The sequence below is a fragment of the Sphaeramia orbicularis genome, chromosome 7 (assembly GCF_902148855.1).
Source record: "Sphaeramia orbicularis chromosome 7, fSphaOr1.1, whole genome shotgun sequence".
In the NCBI taxonomy this organism is placed as follows: Eukaryota; Metazoa; Chordata; class Actinopteri; order Kurtiformes; family Apogonidae; genus Sphaeramia; species Sphaeramia orbicularis.
In genome coordinates, this window is record NC_043963.1 from 5,272,462 (window position 1) to 5,297,227 (window position 24,766).

General features: G+C 35.8%; 1 protein-coding gene across 1 annotated transcript in view; it reads left to right on the forward strand.

Moving 5' to 3' along the window:
- LOC115422026 (uncharacterized) overlaps nt 1-24,766 on the forward strand; it is a 136,535-nt gene that overhangs the window by 103,984 nt on the left and 7,785 nt on the right. The window contains exon 5 of the mRNA XM_030138067.1: nt 13,862-14,018. Coding sequence (XP_029993927.1) covers nt 13,862-14,018 — 157 coding nt within the window. The remainder of the gene's footprint in view (nt 1-13,861; nt 14,019-24,766) is intronic.

Sequence of the window (24,766 nt, forward strand, 5' to 3'; positions counted from 1 at the left end):
AGTATGCTAATAACACAAAACTCACTGAAACATGTTTTACGCTGCAGATACACACATTTAGACTGGATGAATTGTTGTTCACCGTAACATTACAAATATTTTTTTTCCATATTTTGTACTTTTTCTGCCTTGTGTGTTTTTTTTTTTTTTTTTAAGAACTGATCTATTTGAGATCATTCAAAATGAACACGTCATCACGCTTTGGAACAAACGTTTCCTGTTTCTTAATGTTGAATCTGATTCATCATCACGTTGAACCTGACTTTAACTCAAATTGAGCTTAATTTACCTTCAGTTCTTTCGTTTCATTCCTGTTTTATGGTTTGATTTAGTTTTTGTGACATTTACTTTAGTCTGTTCACACTTTAGTTTCACTTGTAAGTTTTGCAGATTATTTCACTTAAACACGTTGATGGTAAATCCTTGTCGTCATGTTCCGATGCGGGTTTCAGTTTGTTATCAGACAGAAGTCGAGGTGCAGAGCAGAGTTCTCCGTCTGTTTTTAATTATAATGAAGATGAAGGCTCAAACGGCTTCATCCTCGCTCCGTCTTTATGAAAAGTGAAGTCAGAAAGATTCGTCCTTCGATATCGTCCATGGCTCTAATGTGAATCCACAACAAAGACCGAGCCCAGCGCTGATTATCACTTTCACATGATATGCTAATTGAAAATGAGGTAATGTGAGCCGCTGATGATAGTAATTGAAAAGGAATTAAGGGAAGATTAAAGAAGGGCCTTATTTGATCGTTTGTCAGTGATGATTCATGCGGCCGACTGCAGTAATTTAACACATCGGCCTCAGAGCTGATTACACCGGCTTTACCGCAAACTTCATCTGAGAGTCGGAGTCAGTCGGTTCATCTGCAGCCGAGTTGGTCATCCAACGGTTTTAGACGGTAGTCATTAACCTGTCGAACCCTGGGCTGTTGATTTAACAGTGGGACTCGTTTCAGTGTATATGGGGCTCATATCTGATCTTTAAAGACGTTTCAGGTTGTTCATATTTGTTTGGGTTTTTCCCATTTTTTTGTAGAAGGATAGTTTGTAAATGTAAACATTTTCATGTAATTTTACTTTTTTTATACTAAAAAAAAGAGAAGATTTGACATTTTCATTATTTATAGGTTATTATCAGACTATTTCACTGGTTCTGACCCACTTTAGATTGAATTGGCCTGTATGTGGAACCACAGTTAAAACTATGTTGACTCCATTGATTTTCAATATCTTCTGTGTAAGTTTTGCATTTCACAAATTCATCCCACGGGCCGGATTGGACCCTTTGGTGGGCCAGTTTTGGTCCATGGGCCGCATGTGTGACACCTGTGGTCTAAATGCTCTACACCAGTGGTTCCCAACCTTTTTTTACTGGTGACCCCATTTTAACATCACAAATTCCTGGCGACCCCGGACATTCAAAACAGAGAATTTTTTTTTTTGCTAAAATTAATTTGTTTTTGATCATTTGATAGTTTACTCTACTATGTTGCAAATATATGTTAATTTTTTTCAAGGACATTTAGTCTATATAATGTATATTATTTTGGACGGAGGCAGTAAATCCAGGTGTAGATTACTGCACAAAGGGAGAATTTGATTTTCCTTGGTCAGGATATGTACAGTCAGTCCAGCTTGGATTTACAAGGCTGACAATTAATACTGAACAAACAAGAACTCAAACTATGAATTATGAAAGAGCTGCAGCATCTGAAACTGACCACAATGAACATTTGACAGATAAACAGAACCACAGTGCTGCAGTTTCAGCTAGTCATGTCTTTTATGGATTTGAAATGTCTCTCTCAACTCATCATTTTTATTTTTTATTAGTAAGTTTTTTATTTTTTTTATTTTTATCAATTATTAGAAATTTTAGGCGACCCCATTTGAATTCCAGGCGACCCCATGTGGGGTCCCCACCCTAAGGTTGAAAAACACTGCTCTACACATTGATTTGACATGTGTTTAGTTTTAGATGAATAATAATAATACATTTTATTTGTAGGTGCCTTTCTTGGCACTCAAGGACACTGTACAGTAAAACAGTAAAACAGGAGAGTATAAAACAAGCAATAAAGCAGAGTAAAAATAAAAGGCAGGTTAAAAAAAAAAAAAAAAAGCCTAGATGAAGCCCAGAATCACTGAGATTCTTCACCTTTTAAGCCTTATAATAATAGACAAAGCTAGATTGTGTGTGGATCTGATGGTCCTGAAGCAGATCTGTGTCCTGACGGTACATTTTTAAGTTGATATTATTCAGCTCCTGGTCCCTTCTTCCTTTATTCCCTCCCTTTTGCTGTTTCCTCTTATGGCGTCGGTAGCGCTGCGTTTCTTCTCGTCTCTGCCCCGTTCAGAGGCGGGTTTAATCCAGTCGGGGAAAGTCCTCGAGTAACGGACAGATGTGGGTCAGAGCCGCCACGTGGACTCAGCTTTATGTACATAAGAAAAAAAAAAGATGTAAACGGAGGAATCAGAGGAGTCCCTGCAGTGTTTCAGCCTCTAAACCAACCGTTATCATCACAGTTACATTTACTGATAATCACCGTTACAGATTTAAAGACCTTTAGGGTTTATTCTGTTTTATTCTGATATTATATCATTATAACAGCTGGGAATATTTCACTTTTAGGTTTGTAAAATGTTCTGTTTTTCTGTTTATCATCCCAAATAACTATTTTATGTTGCTTTCATCTTGTCCATTGAATCCTAACATTTGAAGATTAGAACATCCATTAGATCAGGGGTGTCAAACTCATTTTAGTTCAGTTCCACATTTAGCTAGATTTGATCTGCAGTGGGCCGAACCAGTAAAATAATAACATAATAATAGATAAATAATGTCAACTCCATACTTTTCTCTGTTTTAGAGTGAAAAAAGTAAATTTACATTATGATAAGGTTTACAAACTATCCTTTCAAAAGATGTGAATAACAAGAACAAACTGAAAAAATAAGAGTAATTTAACAATATCATGCTTCAGTTTATCATTTTCACAAGTACATTATAACTTACAGATGGATCTACAAATACACTAAACATTTAATAACAGGCAGAATATTGTTCAAATTGTACGCACTTCTCTTAAGACTTTTCAGGTTGTTCATATTTACCTCCGCCAAGGAGGTTATGTTTTTGCCAGGGTTTGTTTGTCTGTTTGTTTGTTTGTTTGTTTGTTTGTTTGTCTGTCCGTTAGTGTGCAACATAACTCAAAAAGTTATGGACAGATTTGGATGAAATTTTCAGGGTTTGTTGGAAATGGGATAAGGAGGAAATGATTAAATTTTGGTGGTGATCGGGGATGGGGGGGCCCAGGGGGGGGGCCACTGATCAGCCTTGGCGGAGGTCTGCGCTCTCCGAGTGCTTCTAGTTGTTCAAGTTATTCACATTTTTTTGCAAAATTATACTTTGTTTTAGTGTAAATACATGAAAATACTTACATTTACAAACAGAAAAATTTGGAGTTGTCCTTATTTATATGTTATTATGATAGTATTTTACTGGTCCTGCCCATTTGAGATTGAATTGGTCTGAATGTGGAACCTGAACTAAAAGGATTGTTAATATTTTAGTGTAATTTTTGCATTTCACAAACTCATCCCAAGGCCCAGACTGGACCCTTTGGCGAGCTGGAATTGGCCCCCGGGCCACATGTTTGACACCTGTCTATTAGATCGATTGTACAGTCACAGAAAAAATTATTAGACCAGTGGTTCCCAATCTTTTTTGGCTCGTGACCCCATTTTAACGTCACAAATTTCTGGCAACCTCAGACAATAGGCCCTTTCCCACAGCAGGAACTTTCTGTATTACCCTGAACTTTCAAAGTTCCTGGTGCGTTTCCACCGAAAATTACCCTGGTAACTGACCCTCCCCCGGCCCCGAATTTACCCCAAAGAAGTTCCTGGTAGGGAGGTAGTACTTTCCAGATTATCAGGAACTTTAAGGGGCGGAGCTGTGTGCTGGAGAAGGCTGAGTGGTGGACTAGACTGGCAGCATTTCCGCATTCTGTTCACCGCCAGTATTTAACTCATTTAATTTCCACAAGCTTAGTATTTTGATAATTCGGAAAATGGACCAAAAGAGAAGCTACAACAAGTGGATGGACGACGAGGAAATTCAGACGGACTTTGAATCGCCGACACGAAACAAGCAAGTAAAAGCTGTCGGAGCCAAATATAAGATACAAGCCTAAAGAAATACCAGAAAAGAAGAAGAAATTTATGCAGGATTAAAAGAAACTAAAGGACCACAACGGTCGCACTGGATCTGACTGTCGAACAAACCATTGGTATGTATATAACAGAAATATTCACTGTTTAGTTGGTTCATGCTGTAACAGTAGTCAGCGGCATCAGCTGTTTAGTCCAAAGAGAAGTCCAGTTAACCTAATGCTAATGCTAATGCTAACTGGTCAACAGTCTGACACTAAACCTAAATCTGAGAACTGGATGTATTCGTGTTGTCACCGTGAGCTGAACACTGATTTATTCTGTATGTTTGTGATTTCCACCTGAAATGGACCAGATGGACTTGCGTCTTTTTCTGAACCTGTGGCTCCTTTGTGTCCTGGTCCAACATCTACTGCTGTTTACAACGGCCCAGGTCAGACAGGTCACATGTCACATCACACTGGTAGGAATCTGTCATCATGTGTTCTGTTATTCATTTTAACATGTTTATTACTTTTTATTACTTTTAGGAAAGCGAAAAAGGGACCGGGACCATGGAGTTCCAGACCGGCTGTCCTGGACCAGCTGGACCAGACCCTGGTCCAAAAGCCTGAACCTTTCACACATGTTTATTTCCCTTTTAATCTCAAGGCACCTTGTTTTGTTTCAAATTTTAATTTAAAAAAAAATCTGACCTAATACTGTCTGTTCATTTACAAGGCATCAAAATATGAGTATCAGTACTTTTATCAGTCATTTGCAGTTGAATTAAATGCAGGCATTTGAGTAAATGTGTCTGACTTTAGGTTGAACCTGGACTATATCTGTAAAACAATAGAAATGAAACAGAACCATCCATCACACGTAAAGTTAGATGTGATTTAGTTTAAGGAATGAGAAGTTGAAAATACATGTTCTACCATTTTTAAATACAAATTAAGGATATGTAATGATGGTTAACTTCATTTAAAATGTATTCCAGATGGATTAAGTGATTCAACAACCAGTAAAATGTTAAACCCAACCCGTCCACTTAAGTACTGTGTCATTTTATCGAACTAGAGGTTAGTTTGTGAATGTACATGAACTGGACTACAGGTTCTGGTTCTGCTCCTCATACATCATCAACCTGATTTGAATAAATTACCCTGAACTTTTGGGTGTGGTGGAAACACAGTTACCAGGGACTCTTTTACCCCAAAAAGTTCCTGGTAAATAAGTTCCTGGTAATAAAGTTCCTGGGCCTTTTGGCTTTTGGTGGGAAAGGGCCTATTCAAAACAGACATTTTTCTCTTGGGGGGGCCAGGCAGGTAAAGAAATCTTTTCATTCTCTGTTCGGTCTGGTTTTCTGACAGCGACCGTGTCCGGGCAGGTTGAAGCATATTAACACATGCGGTCACATGATCAAGATATGCCCTCTCAGATATTATGTCCTGCATTTTATTTGAACTGGATTTTTATAGGAAAAGTTTGTGTTTTTTTTAAATTATAACAAATATATATTGAAAAATTAAAAAATATTTTTTCTTGGTAATTTTTAAGTTTTTTTTTTTTTTTATCAATTACTAGAAATTTCAGGCGACCCCATTTGAATTCCAGGTGATTCCAAGGTTGAAAAACACTGTATTAGACCATCAAAAGTCATCAAAAACAATGGTTATGCAATCCAGAACTAACTCCTGTGTGTATCATGTGACTAAAACAGACAGAAAAGAAAATATGGAATACCTAAAAGCACTGTTTTTATCAGTACAATGACACAGATATTGATAGAAGAACTGAAGTGATTTTGGTTTTTTATCAAGAAAACATGTTAAATGGATAGATATCAGCTCTGAAATTAAACTATTATGAGCTATTTTTATTGGTATCATTATATTTGTCCGAACAAATGGACCTTTAGTTGGACCAGGCATTAAAATGAACAACACATTGAAGAAAACAAGGGGTGGTCTAAGAATTTTTTCTGCGACTGTATTTTGATCAAATCTTGTGAACATATGCAGGTTTTTACAACATCAAACTAGAATCAAGAAAATGAACAAAACATTTAGTCTTGATTTTATCTCATGATGTTTTTTTGCATCTTTGTGGTTGTAAAGAGTCTATTTGTAGTATTTGTACTGTCAATTATTAAAATATGACCTAATATTGTATTTGTAAAGTTTATATTAAAGATCTGTAAAGTTGTGCCACAGATGTACTGACTGTTGATATGAAGTGAATTTGTTGTTGTGATGGGCCGGTGGATTTATGTGGACACTAGAGGGAGTAGTGAGTCACTCTGGATGAGAACCAGGAAGAAACAACTGTCTGAGTCAAAGAACAGAGGTGATAAAAGTAGAGTCACTGAGCCTGTTTACATGACCATAAAAGTCTGATATCTGGGAGTAATCGGATAATTGTACTAATCAGATCTAACACATTTACGTGCACTTAAGAAAGAAAGAATAGTTTGATGCTCCAGTCTGTTATCGGATTTCTTTTGGAGTACGTGCGTAGTGAGGGTAGACTTAAACTTCCTGTTGTCTTCCGCTCATGTGAACTTCCGTTCTCCACTATATTTAATTGTGTTTACACATGCGCAGACGTAAAAGAACAAAATAAATCAGATTAACCTGTTTACATGTGTGAAGTATCGGGGTACTGAGGAGAAATCTAGGTGTGCTAATCCGATTTCTCACAATCTAATAACTGCTGTTATCAGTAAAGCCAATCAGATTATCCTGTTTACATGATCACTTGAATAATCTGATAACTTCAGATATCAGATAATGATCAGAGTATTGGTGTGAATGTGAACAGGCTGAATGTTTTCTCCACTGGACTCAGCTGTAAATGTAAATGGAGTTTAATGGTGAAATGTCAGCGTTTCTTCTACACGAGTGAGTTTGATTCTGAGGCTTATGAAGGTATAAAGTTATTATGGGATGTTCTTATCTTTGCTAAGTTGCCGTTTGTTGCTACAGCTCAGACTAAACTGTCACAGATCTGACCTTGTTTGTTGGATTCAAAAAGATCTTTAGTTCAGCTACTGACAACACAAACAACCTGAGTCCTCAGTCTTTTATTCAACCTTGTATAAAGTCTGGCTTTTAAAACTGCCCATGTTCTTACTATTTATGTGTTTCAATAAAACCAAAAAACTTCGACAAAAAAACAGAAAACATAACCAACCAAATTAATGGTAATTTAATGTAGAGTAGAAAATAAATTTACGTATTGATTATTAGATCTTTACAATTGTAACCTTCAAAAATTGCCCTACATACCATTTTTCTAAAACCAAAAATAAGCTACGCATTTGTAAATCCATGCTGTTTAACTCCAACAACACATATACATCTTCTTTTTGTCTCTTTTCTAGCTTTTTGTACAACAAATTTACAAACATCTCACAAATCCTGTTTAGACTCGTGTTGAGAAGAACCTTTGTACACAGACGAGGATTAAGTTTAATTTTGCATTATACAGTATTTGCATTATTTTATAGTAAGCCAAATCATAAAAATTCATAATACGGGATTTCATAAACAGTTGATTAGTATGTTTATGGTAATCAGGCTTATTAATAATGCGTATGGCTTGTTTTTGTAGGAGGACTATAATATTTACTGTTGTTTTATACATCGAGCCCCACACGCCCACATAAAATTACATATAAGGAAGTAGAAGTGAACAGTAAATTATATGTAGTGCCTTATGGTTAGTATATTTCTGGACTTATACAAGATTGCCATTGACTTTGCAGTCTTTCCTTTTATGTATCTAATATGTTGTTTCCATGTTCAGTTAATGATATATTTTACTGAAAAAACAAACAAAACACTTTTTCCTCCATTTTCTTTGTTTTTGATATAATTTCCCTCAATTTTAATTTGAGCTTTTATGGACATCAATCATGATCAGTGAATTAAATGTAAAAGTAGAAAAGCACTCGGAGAGCACAGACCTCCGCCAAGGCAGATCAGCCCCCCCCCCCCCCCCCCCCCCCCCCCCCAATCACCACCAAAATTTTATCATATGTTCCTTGTGCCAGTATCAACATTTCCTGAAAAAATCAACCAAATCCATCCATAACTTTTTGAGTTATCTTGCACAAAGACAAACGAACAGACAAACAAACGAACGCTGGCAAAAACATAACCTCCTTGGCAGAGGTAACAAAAAAAATGGCCAAAACTATCCATAAAATCAACAAGCCAATCAAGACAACAATCAAAAAAGATAGAACTATCCATAAATTCAACAAAATAATGAAGTAAACAAACAAAAAAAATGACAAAACTATCCATAAAATCAACTTTTTGAGTTATCTTGCTAATAGACACACCCCGATGAAAACATAACCTCCGCCGTTCCTTGGCTGAGGTAAAAATACCTGATTTTTACTCAATAATGCCAAATTCTGACCATGTTATTAGAATAAGTTGTGATAAATCCCTAAGAAAAGTTAAAAAATAGAGAAAAAATCATTTGGGAACTGCCACAGAGGTATCTCTGGGTCTTTGTGGGTTAAAATGATGAAAACTTTTGATGCAAAGAATTTAAATCATAACGCGTTGGAGCAGAATATGATGTAATAAATACTATCATGTCACAGTTGAAGTCGTTGTTTGCTGTTGCTCGATTCCTTCTGCATTTTAAAGTAAAGTCATAAATATTAACCTGTTAAATGATGGAGTCAGTGGGAGGTTGGAGAGTTTACGTCAGATGTGCTTTTATTCCTCTGGGTAAAACCTCCCCATGCGTTTCATGTTTACAGACGCTTCGGTTTGACATAAATATAAATAGTAGAACATAGAAGACGTGTCTCAAAGCATGATGGGTAAGAAAACATCTGTTATGTCAGGAAACACAAAGATGCTGAATTCACAAATAGACACCGTGAGTCTGGTTCAGGCTTTTATGGTTGAAAACCCAAACGACTGGGATTAAACATGAGTCACAGCGTCTGTCGACTCCCAGGTCCGTATCGATTCTACCCATGGATCCGCTTCCTTATGGAGGTTCTGATCGGGTTTTCAGAGTCCAAGTCCTGGCCCCAGATCTTCAGTCTGTTTTAGACCAGTTTAGCATCATTGGTTTGTTGTTATTTGTTTGCTTCCCATTTTTTATCTGGTTTGTTTTCCTGTTTAGTTGTTTTTTTTTTTGGGGGGGGGGGGGATCATTTTTCTTGTTTCTCATTGTTTGTGTTTGTGTCTTGCTGCTTTTGTTTGTTAATTGTTTATTTGTTTCCCTCCCATTGCTTTTTCTTCTGGTTGATTTTCTTGTTTGGATGTTGTTTTTGTTTCTTTCTTTAGCATTTTTCTGATTTGTTTCTTCTTTTTTGTTGTTTTTCTAGTTGTTTTTCTTGTCATTGTTTTTGTTTGTGTCCTGCTGTTTTTGTTTGTTTATTGTTTATTTGTTTGCTTCCCATTCTCTTTTCTTGTTTATTTTCTCTTTTGTATGTTGTTTTCACTTCTTTCTTTATTATTTTTTGCTTGTTTGTTTCTTTTTTCTTAATGTTTGTGTTTGTTTCTCGTCATGTTTTTGTACTTTGTTTTTGTTTGTTATTTATTTTTTCCTCCCCATTGTTCTTTGTTGTTTATATTTTTCTTGTTTGATTGTTTTTGTTTGCTTGTTCATCATTTTTCTCATATGTTTCTTCTTTTTGTTTGTTTCTTGGTTGTCATTGTTTTTGTTTGCGTCTTGCTGTTCTTGTTTGTTGTTTATTTGTTTACTTCCCATTGTCTTTTCTTTGTTTATTTTCTCTTTTGTATGTTGTTTTCAGTTCTTTCTTTATTATTGTATAATTATTGCTTTTTGTTCTTTTTCTTGTTTGTCATTGTTTTTGTTTTTGCTTCTGTTTCCACCGAGTTTTGAAAATTGCCCATAAATTGTGTGAAGAACTTTTAGTATTTTGACCTACACCATTTCCCGTTGTGTTTTGTCGTGTCTTGTTTTGTCGGCCTCTTCCTCGTCTTCTGTTGTTTGGAATGTTTTCGGATGCGACAGCCTGGCGTTGTCTTCAGGTTTGATCTCAGCGTGATGCTCGTCTCTGGCGTCGCCTACAGTTGTTTCACGCCGTGCTGCGTCATTTGGTGTTTGGTGTTTGATTTGCTTCCCGCCTGGCGTTTTGTGTTGCGTCTGATGTCGGGGTTAAAGCGGCGAAGCAGCTGGATGTCGACACCGACAAAGCGGTAAATAAAGAGATTAAAAATGGCTTAAAACAGCGGGTGAACACGGTTTCATTCATGAGAAGGTGGCTAATCTGAGTTTAGGTGGATTTACAAGCTGCTGCACATTTACACTCTGAACCCTCCTGTTGGTTCACCCCATCTGGAAGTTTGTGTTTGCGTTGACTTCAGTCTTGATGGTGTTGAATGTTCACATTCTTTTTTTCCTTGTGTTTGACATAAACTCGTATTTAACAGCTAATTCAGAAATACACAGCTTTGTCTCTCTACACTAAATGAAAACCAACGACACACTTGAGTTCAGTGGTTTTACATCAATGTGAAAACACGAATGTTCTGTCCCATATAGGGCTGTAAGAAAATATTGTTTCTGCAATATATCACAATATTTCATTTCACGATACTGTATCGATATTAAAAAGTACTGTATCGATATTATAAGGTATTTATTCAAATGCAGATATTGCGGAGGTTCATTTTTGGGTTTTTTTGGTTTATATTTTATTTATTATTGTTTAACACTGTTTTATTAAATAATGGTTATTTGAAGCATCCTAAAAGCACTTTTTACTGTTTGAGAGGCAGATGGTAGTTCCTTTGTTGGAAGTGCACAAAAATAATGTTCTGATGTTAGTTCTGAACTAATAGAATATGAACATTTGAACAGGATCTCAAACTGGAATGACTGTAAAACAGAATTTAAGTTTTAACACAGGAAAATTTTGTGATATAGCATTAGATCCTGTTGGGATCAAATAAAGATGTGTTTAGAATTTGTGCAGATTTCTGATGTAGGTCAATTCTTCCCAGAAAAAAATCTTAAAAAAAAACAAAAAACAAAAAACTAACTAACCAAAAAATGGCCTTTTTAACAGTATCATAATATATCATGATGTATTGTATCATGATCCTAGTATTGTGATTTGTATCGTATCAACAGATTCTTGCCAATACATAGCCCTAGTCACATATTCATATAATTTCTAATCTGTCAACGAATCACCTTTAGTTTCACTGTTTTCTGCCTTTTCCAAGAGCAAAAAAACTATGTTCAGACAGCAGGTCTTAATGCACAATTCAGATTTTTGGGGGAAACCCGATTTGTTTGTGTGCTCCTTCATATTACACATTGAGCGTTAAGCGTCTTTGAGTATTTAGAAAAGTGCTATATAAAACCGACCTATTATTATTATTATTATTATTATTAATAATAATAATAATAATAATAATAATAATAATAATAATAATAATAATATTATTAGGGCTGTGTATTGGCAAGAATCTGGCGATACGATACAAATCACAATACTACGATCACAATACGATGTATCACGATACAAAAAGTTAAAAAAGCAATTTTTTATTGGTTTTGTTTCTTTTTTTAAAATGATTATTTCCTTGAAGAATGAAATTACACCAGAAATCTGCACAAATACTAAACACATTTTTATTTGATCACAACAGGATCTGATGCTATATCACAAAATGTCTCTGTTCAAACTTAAATTCTGTTTTACAGACATTACAGTTTCAGATCCTGTTCAAATGTTCATATTCTATTAGTTCAGAACTAACATTAAAACAGTATTTCTGTGCAATTCCAACAAAGGAGCTAACATTATTTAATAAGAGTGTTAAATAATAATAAAGAAAATATAAAGAAAAAATAAAAACAAAAAAACAAAAATGAACCTCTGCCATATCTGCATTTGAATAAATACCTAAAAATATCGATACAGTACTTTTTAATATCAATACAGTATTGTGAAATAAAATATTGTGATATATTGCAGAACCCATATTTTCTTACACTCCTAATTATTATTATTATTGAATGTGAATTCTGTCAGTTTTGAGTCTGAACTGAATGTCAGAATCAGAATGTTTTATTGGCCAAGTATGTGAACACATCCAAGGAATTTGACTTTGGTTTCTCGTTGCGCACATACTTCAACATGAACCCAAAACAACATGAACCCAATCACATTTGAACATAGATCTAATATAGACAAACATTCAACTGGAGACAAGGACAACAATGGGATGAGATTTACAGTGGATTTGTAATATGTACAGAGCACAAATTGGAGTTTTATACAGTGAGTAGATGTGTACCGTGATACAGTCTATTAAAAATGCTTATGTATATATTATTGTCGTGCGAATGCGACCCTGAAGTGATCTGCATGCGCAAAAGAGGTCCTGTTGTAATACTTGACCACGCAGACATGCACTGTGTTTATGGAAGTTAATATGGAGGCATCTCGTCTCGGTGCATGTGTTGTGATGGTTGTTTTTCCTGCCGCTCCTCCTCCTGGGATGCAGAATTTGGAAGTTTGTGGCATTTCAATGACGTAAATGTCGGATAAATGCTGACGTTGCATTGCAAAATATCAGATACATATCGGATTTACGACCACATTTGAAAGTGGTCTGGGTCAGATTAGTGCTATTCAAAGTGTCTTAAACAGATCAGATACAGGTCACATATGGGCAAGAAAATCAGATTTGGGCCACATGTACCTGCAGTCTGAACGTAGCCTTAGTGAACTGATTCAGTTATCTGATCCTGAACTGTGAAAATAACTTGGTATTCAAGTCCAAAGCAACATGTGACAGTCCTGAACCAACAGACTGTTATAAAAATACCTTTAAATAACTTCTCATTCATCTCAAATTGATTCTGAAAATGAAGTAGATGCATCCAGACACAACCTGCTCAGCAAACACTTTCATTTTTCCAATGTTTATTTCTTATCTGCTTTTTATTCAGAAACATATTCACAAGTTTCCAGACGCATTAGGGACGTCGGGTGTCAAATGTATGCAGACGACACTATAGTGTATCACTAAAATATAGATGAAAAAGATGAAAAATGTGAATTTTCCTCAAGATGGAAACGCTAAAATCAGAAGTAAACACTTGACAGATGACTGAGGATTTGGTTCACAAACAGAAGAAATGAAATGAAGGATTATTTTCATTGTCAGTGAATCCATTGGTTTATAAAATACCAGAAAAAGGTGAAAAAGTGATTCTCAAAACCCAAAAATGTTTAGTTTATTGTCACAAAGGAGGAAATAGAACAGGAAACACTCACCTTAAAGAGGCTGAAATTAAAACTGAAATAAAAACGGATGAACTTTTCTAAATTCCAAACTGATGCAGCTGTTTAATGTAATTTTTACAGTAAATCTAATGTAAATTCCATCTGATGTGATTATAAATGCCTTGTCCTTTCATAAATGTGTCAAATCTCCGTTGTGTTTGTGTCTGCGCTGCTGTTTCTTTCTCCTGCTGCCGTCGGATGTGAATCTAATGTGGGAATTAAAGCCTGTTCGATTCAGCGCTCAGAGCTCTTCAGTCTGATTGATCGGAGGCTAAATGTTTGAAATAAAGAGCGGCGGTTATCTGACGGCCTAATCCCGCCCGCCGCCGCCGTAACGCCATCATTACTTTGGTATTATGCAGAGAAAGTGAGCGTGGTTTGTTTCCTCCTGCATTTTCAGGATGACAGCTCAGTGAGCAGCGAGGAGGAGGCCGACATGAGCGAGCCCACATGGCTATCAGCTGATCTGGGAGCAGCGTCCGACCTGAGCCCGCCGAGCCGAGGAGGAGAACGGATGCACCACAGCCCGCCGGCCGCCCACGCCAAGGACGACGACGGTAAGGAAACGCCACGCCTGCCTGGGTGGTCTGCTGCCGCGCTGGCTGTAACCCTTTATAGGTCACTCATAGAAACAGTCTGGAATTCAAAGTGGTATTGGAGGACGTAACAGGACCAGGTCCAGCAGAGACATGGGGACACATGTCCTGTCCGATAGTGTTTGTGTTTAAAGTGAATGACTGATCTCCATGTTTATTACGTGTATGAATAGGTCTTAGTAAGTACTTTCATATGTCACATGGTACAATTTACAGAAATACAATTTTGGGGTGAAAATACTTACATTTCTGCTGCGTGACACGGGGACACAAAATGAACTTTTTTTTTTTTTTTTACACTTTATGCAAATGTACAAAACATGCTGTTCTCATCATGAATAGATCCTAAATGAAACATAGGGCTTTAGCTCTGATGTTAAACTACAGTTTTCATCAATATTGGAAAAAAATGTTGAAATGATCAGTTTTTATGAACACAAATCTGTTGTGACATGGAGACAGCAGTTAGTACCTTTGTTCATTAGTCAGAATAAAAGACTTTGGCATTAAAACACTACACATATAATCATAAACTTTTTTTTAACATACTGTACATATTACAACTGCAGTGATATATACAAATAATAGCCGAGCATATTTGACTAATAATTGGATTGGACAGAACTTTTGTATATTCTGCTGTTGAATAATTAACAGATTCACAGACTGAAAATATCACTGATAGAATAAATATTATTATTAAAGCCCCTCCCCCTGAATGATTTGGACAGTGACCCACTGTTGCTGTCACTGTCTTGTAATGTATGCGGAAATGACCAAACATTGTAGACATTCTCCTTCCACAAATGTCTACGAACTGGAAGATTCGTACAAACCCATCGTTTCTAAGGATCTTTGTGACCTCAGTGGCATTAGCGCTCTTTCCTTAAAAATGACAACATACGATCTTAGAAAATGAAAAAAAAAAAAAACAGGTATTTTTGGTCTGTTTTTAATTTCTGTCAGGTAGTAACTTTTGTTTTCGTTATTAGAAAGAGAAAACAAAAAAATCAGTTTTTTTAAATGTGGTTTATCTGTTCTGACACTAAAAAAGAAAAATGCCTTGAAATTTGATTTTAATTCTTGTATTTTAAAATGAAAATCAATTAACCACTAATTTTTCTTTTGTTTTCAAAAAGAAAATCCAAATTACCAACAGATACACTGACCTCGGATGTTGTCATTTTCAAGGAAAGAGCGCTAATGTCTTGGTCATAAAGATTCTTACGAACGATGGGTTTGTACGAATCTTCCATTTTTTACAAAATCTGGAATTTGTAGACATTCATGGTGTGGGAGTATGTCTACGATGTCCAGATTTCGTAAAAACCCATCGTTGGTAGGAGTCTTTGTGACCTAGGCATTAGTGTTCTGTCCTTGAAAATGACAACATCTGGTCTCAGTAAATGAAAAAAACCAGACGTTTTTGGCCCGTGTTTCCATTTCTGTCAGGTAGTAACTTTCGTTTTTGTCATTAGAAAGAGAAAATGAATAATTCTTCTATTTTAAAACAAAAATCAATTAACTACTAGTTTTTCTTTTGTTTCTGAAAAACAATCCAATTACCTAAAGTTACCCTGACCAACTCGTTCCATGGGATGGATGGGACTGTTCTTCGGGTCGTGTTCATGAACATGTGAGAACCTGAGCTGTGAAGTGTCGGTTTGACGACTTTTACATCAGAAGAACCGATGTTTGAAAGTGTAAAAAACCCCGATCCGTTTCCGCTGGTTGAACAGACGTAGTGGTAGTGGATGGAGTCGACTGTCGGGGCTCGATGGTGTCTGAATGCGTGTGAATGCGACTCCCTCCTGTTTGTTTTTCGTGTTGTGTTTGCCGGTTCTGCCGTTGCCTCAGCCCATTACCGCCGCGTCTTCTCGGAGGATTAGTCGCTGTGGAGGTGGTTTATGAAAGGTCGTGGATGTTTGTTTCTTCCATCTCCTCACTGAGCTGTCACTCTTCTTCCTCCCACCTTTTGCTTTTACCCGCCGCTCTGCGCCGCCGTCGTACTTTCTCCGCCGCCGTCCATCACTCTCTCTGTGCTGAAAGGCTTCCTGTGGCGGCGAGCGTTCACTTTGAAGAATCGTTTCATAATGCTGCAAGGATACAGCAATTAGCATCTGAGCGTGTGCAGGCTGTGAAGACGTCCAGGCCTGAGTTGTGTGTTTGTGTTGGGGTTTGACGGAGGACGAACAGCTATAGAGTTTACTGTAAAAAGTACAGATTACACTGTAAAAAGTAATGAAACTTTACCAAGTTTGAGTCACGAATGAACCAAAATTCTGTCCAAAAAGCTGGGCAGTCTTTGTTTTATTGATTTTATGGATAGTTTTATCATTTTTTGTTTGTTTTCTTGATTATTTTGATTTTCTGGGTAGTTTTATCATTTTATGGATAGTTTTATCATTTTTTGTTTGTTTTCTTCATTATTTTGTTGATTTTTATGGGTAGTTTTATCATTTTTTTGTTTGTTTTCTTCATTATGTTGTTGATTTTATGGATAGTTTTATCATTTTTTGGTTTGTTTTCTTGATTATTTTGTTGATTTTATAGATAATTTTATCATTTTTGGTTTGTTTTCTTCATTATGTTGTTGATTTTATGGATAGTTTTATCATTTTTTGGTTTGTTTTCTTGATTATTTTGTTGATTTTATAGATAATTTTATCATTTTTGGTTTGTGTTCTTCATTATGTTGTTGATTTTATGGATAGTTTTATCATTTTTTTTGTTTTCTTGATTATTGTGTTGATTTTATGGGTAGCTTTATAATTTCTTGTTGATTTTCTTGATTATTTTGTTGATTTTATTTATAGTTTTATGATTTTTAAAAAAATTTTTTTTATTATTTAGTTGATTTTATTGATTTTCTTATTATTTTTAGTTTGTTTTCTTGATTATTTAGTTTCTTTTCAGGGCCATCAGATGAATTGTGTGGTAGATGTTCATGTAAAAATCAAGTTTTATAGATTTTCTACAGAATTGTTTAGTTTCTTATTGGTTTAATGGTCCGTTGGATGGAAGTCGTGTCACTATGAGGCTCATAGTTCAGATTCTTTAAGTCATTGGGCTTTGGTTGAAACATGGTCTGAAAGAGGACAAATGCAGCTCCATCTGTGGTAAATATGATGAAGTGGATGGAAATGGTTCCAGAGTAACAGCAGGTTGAACAGAAGAGGGATGAATGTTTACCACAGCCTCTAGAAGACTGAACACTCAGGAAACAGCATCACACATAAACTGTGATTTCATAAAGACCATAGTAGATACGGAGATAATAACGGAAACCAGTGAAGTCTCAAGTCTAATGAATCATTTACAGTTCCAACCGGGATTCTTCTTTCAAATATGATGAAGTAATGAGCCTGGGTTTGGTCATTTTCGTGTTTTCCTTTTGGAAATTAACCCATAAAGACCTGAACATTCACCATAAACTGTTTAATACCTGTTTTTCCACTAATCCTATCGACACGTGTAAATCCTTGGTGTAAAATACAGTTCTTCATCTTTTCATGGTCATCAGATATGACCCATTTGGGCGTTCAGAGGCTCTGTAGTTACCGTGGAAACACCGTCATCTTCTACAACATTGATTCACCAGTAAAACCCATGGAGTTGAATGAATGAGCCCGTTTACATCCACGCCGATACTCCGATCATTATCCGATATCTGGAGTTATCAGATTATTCATGTAAACAGGATAATCCGATCTGCTTTATCTGATAACAACAGTTATCAGATTATGAGGAATCAGATTAACACACCTAGATTTCTCCCCAATACTTCGATGTCTTCACACATGTATACAGACTAAACTGATTTATTTAGTTTATTTTACATTCAAGGATTTTTATTGTCAAACCAGCACACATTTACACATGACAAATTTGGTACTCGAGGTCACAGATTTAGCCCAATAAGATCTATATCTAAACAATATGTACATTAAAAAAAGACTTTAGTATAATAAAAATAAAAATGAAGGAGAAAAAAAAGACCTATGTATAAAAACACTTGTGTGTGTGCAAAGTGCAAGGGGAGGAAGTCTGATTGGCCACTGGCTTGTATTGTACTTAATATTGTGAGGTAGAATACAGGTAGAGTACATCTGCACATCTGACAGTTTTGTCATTTTTTTTGGTTTGTTTTCCTTATTTTGTTGATTTTATGGATAGTTTTATCTGTTTTGTTTGTTTTCTTGATTGCTTTGTTGATTTTATGGATAGTTTTGTCTTTTTTGTTTGTTTTTTTGATTGCTTTGTTGATCTTATGGATAGTTTTATGGGGTTCACAGGTGGAGCTTCAGTGAAACAGTTTAATTGACTCAGAAGAGCGACTGTAGATCTTCTATTCATCAGTTTTTCTGGTCAGACATTCTGTTTGTTTTGGAAGCTGTGACTGTGTTTAGTCTTAAATCCATCCTGATTCTTTTGTTTCTTCCCATGTGTTGAAAGTCGCTGCTGATGTTTTCACCCTGACCTGATGTAAGACTAGTTTCATAGTCACTGTTCTGAGTTTAATGAAGCCACAGTTCGACATTTCTGCTCTGACACACGATTATATTAACACGTTGAACAAAGTGGTGAGCGGCTTCTCTTTTGCTGTTAACAGTCTCTGCGGATGGTTCTGGTAAACCTGGTAAAACCCTGTTTTTTAAGACCCGTTGAAGTGAAGAACAAGGCAGAGGATCATGGGAAGGTGAAGCGATGTGCGAGTGGAGTGTATAAGTGTATCAGGCCTTGTCATTAGAAGGTCAGGCTGTTTCGACTCCTCTTATAGAAGTCGGAGTTGGACTGTAGGCGTCCAAATGCCACGGCTCAGAGCAGCTTCACCGGCTTTTCTCCTCAATTAGACTCAAAGGAAGCACACTTCACTTATGCACACGACTCACACTTTAATAATGGATGGAAATGACTGAACCGCAGCAGCGTTTCACATGGAAATATCTGCAAACCGCCACCACGGTGTTCTACAGGTCCCACAAATCTGTCATTTATTCGCTGTGACGCCATCAAAACAACACAAAAATACACTGAAATAAAAGAGACCACTGTTTGTGAAGGTTGGAAGTGTTAGTTTATTTTATTAATGATAAACTCCAGGACTCGAATATGTGTCCACGTTAAACCAAAATGCAAAATAAAAAAATAATCTACAAAGTAAGCACTAAATGATGAAAAATGAATATTAACATAAAAAAACTAAGATAATCTATAAAGTCTGCAAAATAATCAACAAAATGAGAAACAGTAAACGCTAAAGCAGAAAATGGAACACAAGGAATAAAAAATTAACAAAATAATGGACAAAATAAGCATTAAATGATGAAGAAAATGAACAAAAGATTAAATAACGTTGAAAAACATTTAACTTAAATGAATTAAATCATGAAAAATAGTCAAAAAGATAAACAAAGTAATGAACTGAACAAAATAATGGACAAAATAAGCACTAAAGGAAAAATGAACAAAAGATTAATTGAATAATATTAGAAAACAAAACGTAAAGTGAATAAAATCATCAAAACAATCACCATCACACATAAGAAATAAGCATTAAGTTAAAAAAAAGAAAGAAAACACTGACATGAAATAATAATAAAATAATTTTAAAAATCAACAAAATATCCAATATGAAAATAATAGAAATGTATTATAAGATGATTAAGAGAATTAAAAACCCTGTTAAAGACATTGAACATGTATACATCATGTAGAATTATGAGTAAAATGCCAAAGATACTCAGTCATGTCTAAAAGGTTCATTTTCAGGATTAAATCATTATTTCTTTGTAGTTTATTTTTTGTTGTTCATGGTTTAAATTTAAAGACAAAACGAGATGAAAATGACATAAAAGGTGCAACAAAATTAAAAAAAGTTGAAAACGGAACAAGACAAAAGTGATGGAAAGTGCCGTTGTGGTTAAACTGCGGTTCCTCCATGGTGGTGGGACAGCGGGGGGGGCGGCGGCGGCCCGTCATGGCGGCGTTGGATCAGCTGACGTATTGATCGTCTGTTCTTGACTTGGTCTGAGACTGATATTACACTGATTCCTGTAAAAGTCGTCTCTAATGGAGAAACGACATGAGGAGACGAAGAAGAGGAAGAGCCTCTGGTCAAAGCCACCCCTGGACTCCCATCATGCATCTGTCCACCTTTCAGGAACAGTCGGGGTTATTTCATCCTCCCTCTGTGGATTTCCTGCGGCTCCGTGTGCATCATTATTTCCTGAACGGGGAAAACGCTCCACCGTTCACGTCCCGTTCACAATAAGCCGGATTATCTCTTAATGCAGGAAAAACAGAATAAAATACGACAGATCTGCTTGAATTATCGCAAACACAGATCCATGAATACGGATAATTCCACATAAAACCTGAACGAGGATCGCAAGTTTCAGTTTATTCAACGCAGCTGAAGGAAGCAGGTCTGAGGAGTTTGGTTCTGGACCTGGTTCTTCTGCTGGATTTGAGTTTTTCCTTTTTGGACGATGGAGCTCAGGATTAAAGCTCAGAAAAACACCTGAATACGAGGGTTTATCCTCTGGAATCAGCTCTGACCGCAAAAAAAAACCCACACGAGTCCGTTTGGATCAGAACCAAACACGTGTGCATCCAGCTGTGATCATGGACGGTTCCCATGGTTTTCCTTTTGCACATACAGATGTAAAAACGGTCCCAGTGATGTTAAATGCTATATTTTTGAATTGATTTTAGTATCAAAAACATCTGGAAGCAAAGGAAAAAGCAATCAATCAGAAAATTAATTTAACATATTTTAAAACCTCGAATAACTTAGACACAAAATTAAAAAAAATATATATGTAGTTTTAAGCTAATTAACAACAATAAAAGGCTCCTGAAAACCAGAGAAACAGACAAAAACAAATCAAAAATGAGACAATAATAAGAGAAAGATGAGACAAGATGAAAAATGAGATGAAATCATGTTTAAAAACAAGATGAAAACTAGACTGAAGTCAGATTAAAAAATTTAACGACAACAAGGTGGTAAAAATGATGACAAATTAGATGAAAACAAGATCAAAACAAGTCAAAAAGGAGACGGAAATAAAATAAAGATTAAAATGAGACAAAAAAGAAGCAAAAATGAGATAGAAATGAGATCAAAACAAGTTGAGAAACATGAAAAAATGAAGCAAAAATGAAATGGAAGCAAAATGAAAACAAGTTAAAAATGAGACAAAAATAAGCGGAAATTTTGAGACAAAAAGTTGGACACAAGAAAAAAACATAAATGTTGGATTTGTTTTTTTAAACATGTGATTCTGGATGGTTTAGATACTTTTCCTTTTCCTAAATTTCTGTACACATACAGTTGTAAAAATGGTCCCAGTGATGTTAAATCTTTTTTTTTTATTTGATTTTAGTACCAAAAGCATCTGGAAATAAAGGAAAAACCAATCAACCAGAAAATTAATTTAACATATTCTAAATCCTATAATAATGTAGACCCAAAATTTTACAAAATACATAGTTTTAAGCTAATTAACAACAATAAAAGGCTCCTGAAAACCAGAGAAACAGACAAAAACTAGAAGCACTCGGAGAGCGCAGACCTCCGCCAAGGCTGATCAGTGGCCCCCCCCATGGGCCCCCCCACCCCCGATCACCACCAAAATGTAATCATTTCTTCCTTATCCCATTTCCAACAAACCCTGAAAATTTCATCCAAATCTGTCCATAACTTTTTGAGTTATGTTGCACACTAACAGACAGACAAACAAACAAACAAACAAACCCTGGCAAAAACATAACCTCCTTGGCGGAGGTAACAAATCAAAAATGGGACAAAAATAAGAGAAAAAAAGAGATGAGATGAAAAATAAGATCAAATTATGTTTAAAAACAAGATGAAAATTAGACTAAAGTCAGATTAAAAAAAATAAATGACAAGAAGACAGTATGAAGGATGACAAATGAAATAAAAACAAGATCAAAAAAGACGAAAATAAAATAAAGATTAAAAATGAAACAAAAAAAGAGGCAAAATTAGATGGAAATGCGATCAGAACAAACATGAAACATGAAAAAAATAGTAGTAATAAATAATAAGAAATTTTGAGGCAAAAAGTTGGATACGAAAAAAGCATAAATGTTGGATTTGTTTTTTTAAAACATGTGATTCTGGATGGTTCAGATACTTTTCCTTCTGTTAAATTTCTTTACACATAGTTATAAAAAATGGTCCCAGTGATGTTAAATCCTATGTTTTTGAGACGTTATAAACTCAGGTGTCTTTCTATAAATCCATTTTTTTTGTTGCATATTTAACGTTATTTTCATCATTTTGTTAACTTTCATATTATATTAAAAACCAAAATGTCTGCTTTGAAACTACATGTAAGTGAAACCTTAATGATGATGATGATGATGATGACAATGAAGGACAAGCTCTCTTTGGTGGACGGCGGCATGTGGGTGGCGGCCTCTCGTGGACGCCGCCGTAGCAGGTGAACGTGAACGTGAACGGATGTGATGCGGGATGCAGACGGACGAACCGGCCGCACGATAAAGACACAGAGGACGGGTTACGAGGAGAGGGGTTTAGCTCCCAGCATGCCTCAGTGCACGCCCTCGGGGACTGCCACTAGAACGCAGCACGCTGAGGAATCCAGCGCACACACACACACACACACACACACACACACACGCCGCAGTGTGTAGAAGAATCCAGAGTGAAACGCTGTCACATGTCGGCGCTGGAGGCCAGTGGCCACATGGTCTGATGTGGTTCAGCACCAGAAAGTAGGACAACGGGAAACCAGGATGGACCGCTTTGATCCACATCCCCTCCCCCGCCGTGGGGGGGGTGGGGGTTGGGGGGGTGGAGGATGAGGGGCAGCAAGGAGAGAGGAGGTCTGAGCTGCAGGATGATGGAAGTCATGCGGTGGGTTCAGTCCGATGTCAGGATGAAAGCTCAGAAAAACACCTGAACACTAGTGTTTGTCCTCCAGAAGCACACGGGTCGGTCCGTTTGGATCAGAACCAAACACATGCACATCCAGCTGTGGTTCTGGACGGTTCCCATGCTTTTCCTTTTGCATATATGGATGTAAAAATGGTCCCAATGATGTTAAATTCTACTTTTTTTTAATTAGACTTTAATACGAAAAACATCAGAAACAAAGGGAAAAAAAACCCAGTGAAGGAGAAAATGAATTTAACATATTTAAAATCCTGTAATAATTTAGACCCAAAATGATACAAAATACATAGTTGTAGACAATTAACAACAATAAAAGAAAGAAACAGAGAAACAAAAATATGTTGAAAATGAGACTGAAATGGGACAAAAATTTGAGGAACAATAGAGATGAAAAAGGAGGTGATCAAAACAACTAAAATCAGGTGAAAAACTTAAAATGAGAATGAAATATGACAAAAATAAGGAAAAATGAAACAAAAATATATTAAAACAAATTAGATCAAGTTTAAAAACAACTAGATGGAAAACAGGATGGAAAATGAAATTAAAACAAATGAAAAACAACAAAAAAAGACAAAAATAAAGATTATTCTAAATTCACTATATTTTCATTTACTATAGACAATCATACATGGCTTGAATGTTTTGAATATTGTTGAATATTTTTGTATGTCTTTGAATGTTTTGAATATTCTTAAATATTCTTGAATGTTCTTGAATATTTTTGAATGTCCTTGAATATGTTTGAACATTCTTGAATTTTTGGAATATTCTTAAATATTCTTGAATATTTTTGAATATTCTTGAATATTTGTGAATATTTTTGAATATTCTTAAATATTCTTGAATATTTTTGAATATTCTTGAATATTCTTGAATATTTTGGAATATTCTGTTATGTTCTTGAATATTCTCAAATATTCTTAAGTATTCTTGAATAATTTGGAATATTCTTAAATATTTGTGAATATTTTTGAATATTCTTAAATATTCTTGAATATTCTTTAATATTCTTGAATATTTTTGAATATTCTTAAATATTCTTGAATGTTCTGGCATGTTCTTGAATATTTTTGAATGTTCTTGAATATTTTTAATATTCTTAAATATCCTTTAATGTTCTTGAATATTTTTAAATATTCTTGACTGGTTTTGAATATTCTTTAAATATTCTTAATGTTCTTGAATGTTCTGCCGTTGCAGGTGGTTTTGGTTTCGCTGCAGGTTCCGTCCACGTCTTAATGGAACCTGTGTTAAATATTCACAGAACATTAACATAATTAACATGAATCATTTCCACTGTGTGATTTGTTCTGGAGGAGGGACGTGGTGCATTTAGAACACGGACACAGTTTGCATCTTTGCTTTATTTGTGCGTTTGTTGCATTAATCTGTGTGTTCTACATGGGGGGGGGGGGCTGCACCCGTGTGTGTTTGTGTGTGTGTGTGGGGGGTTCTCTCCTCCACTGCTGTTTAATTATTAACTCCTCCCTGTGAGACACACGCTGGAATGAGGAGCTCCACAATTAATATTACAAACCCGTCCAACACACAGGAAACACACTCACTATTTGTTTTTCTTCCAGCTGTGATGTGTGCGTCCACATGGACTGTGTTGGGTTGCGTTGTCGTGCCGCTCAGCTGTGTGTGTTGCGGTGTAATTAGCGTGGACTGGTTGCGGTGCAGTCGCCTCCTGCCTGGCTGTAATCTCACATCAGCATGGACACACACATGTACGCCCATGAAATGTTAAACAACA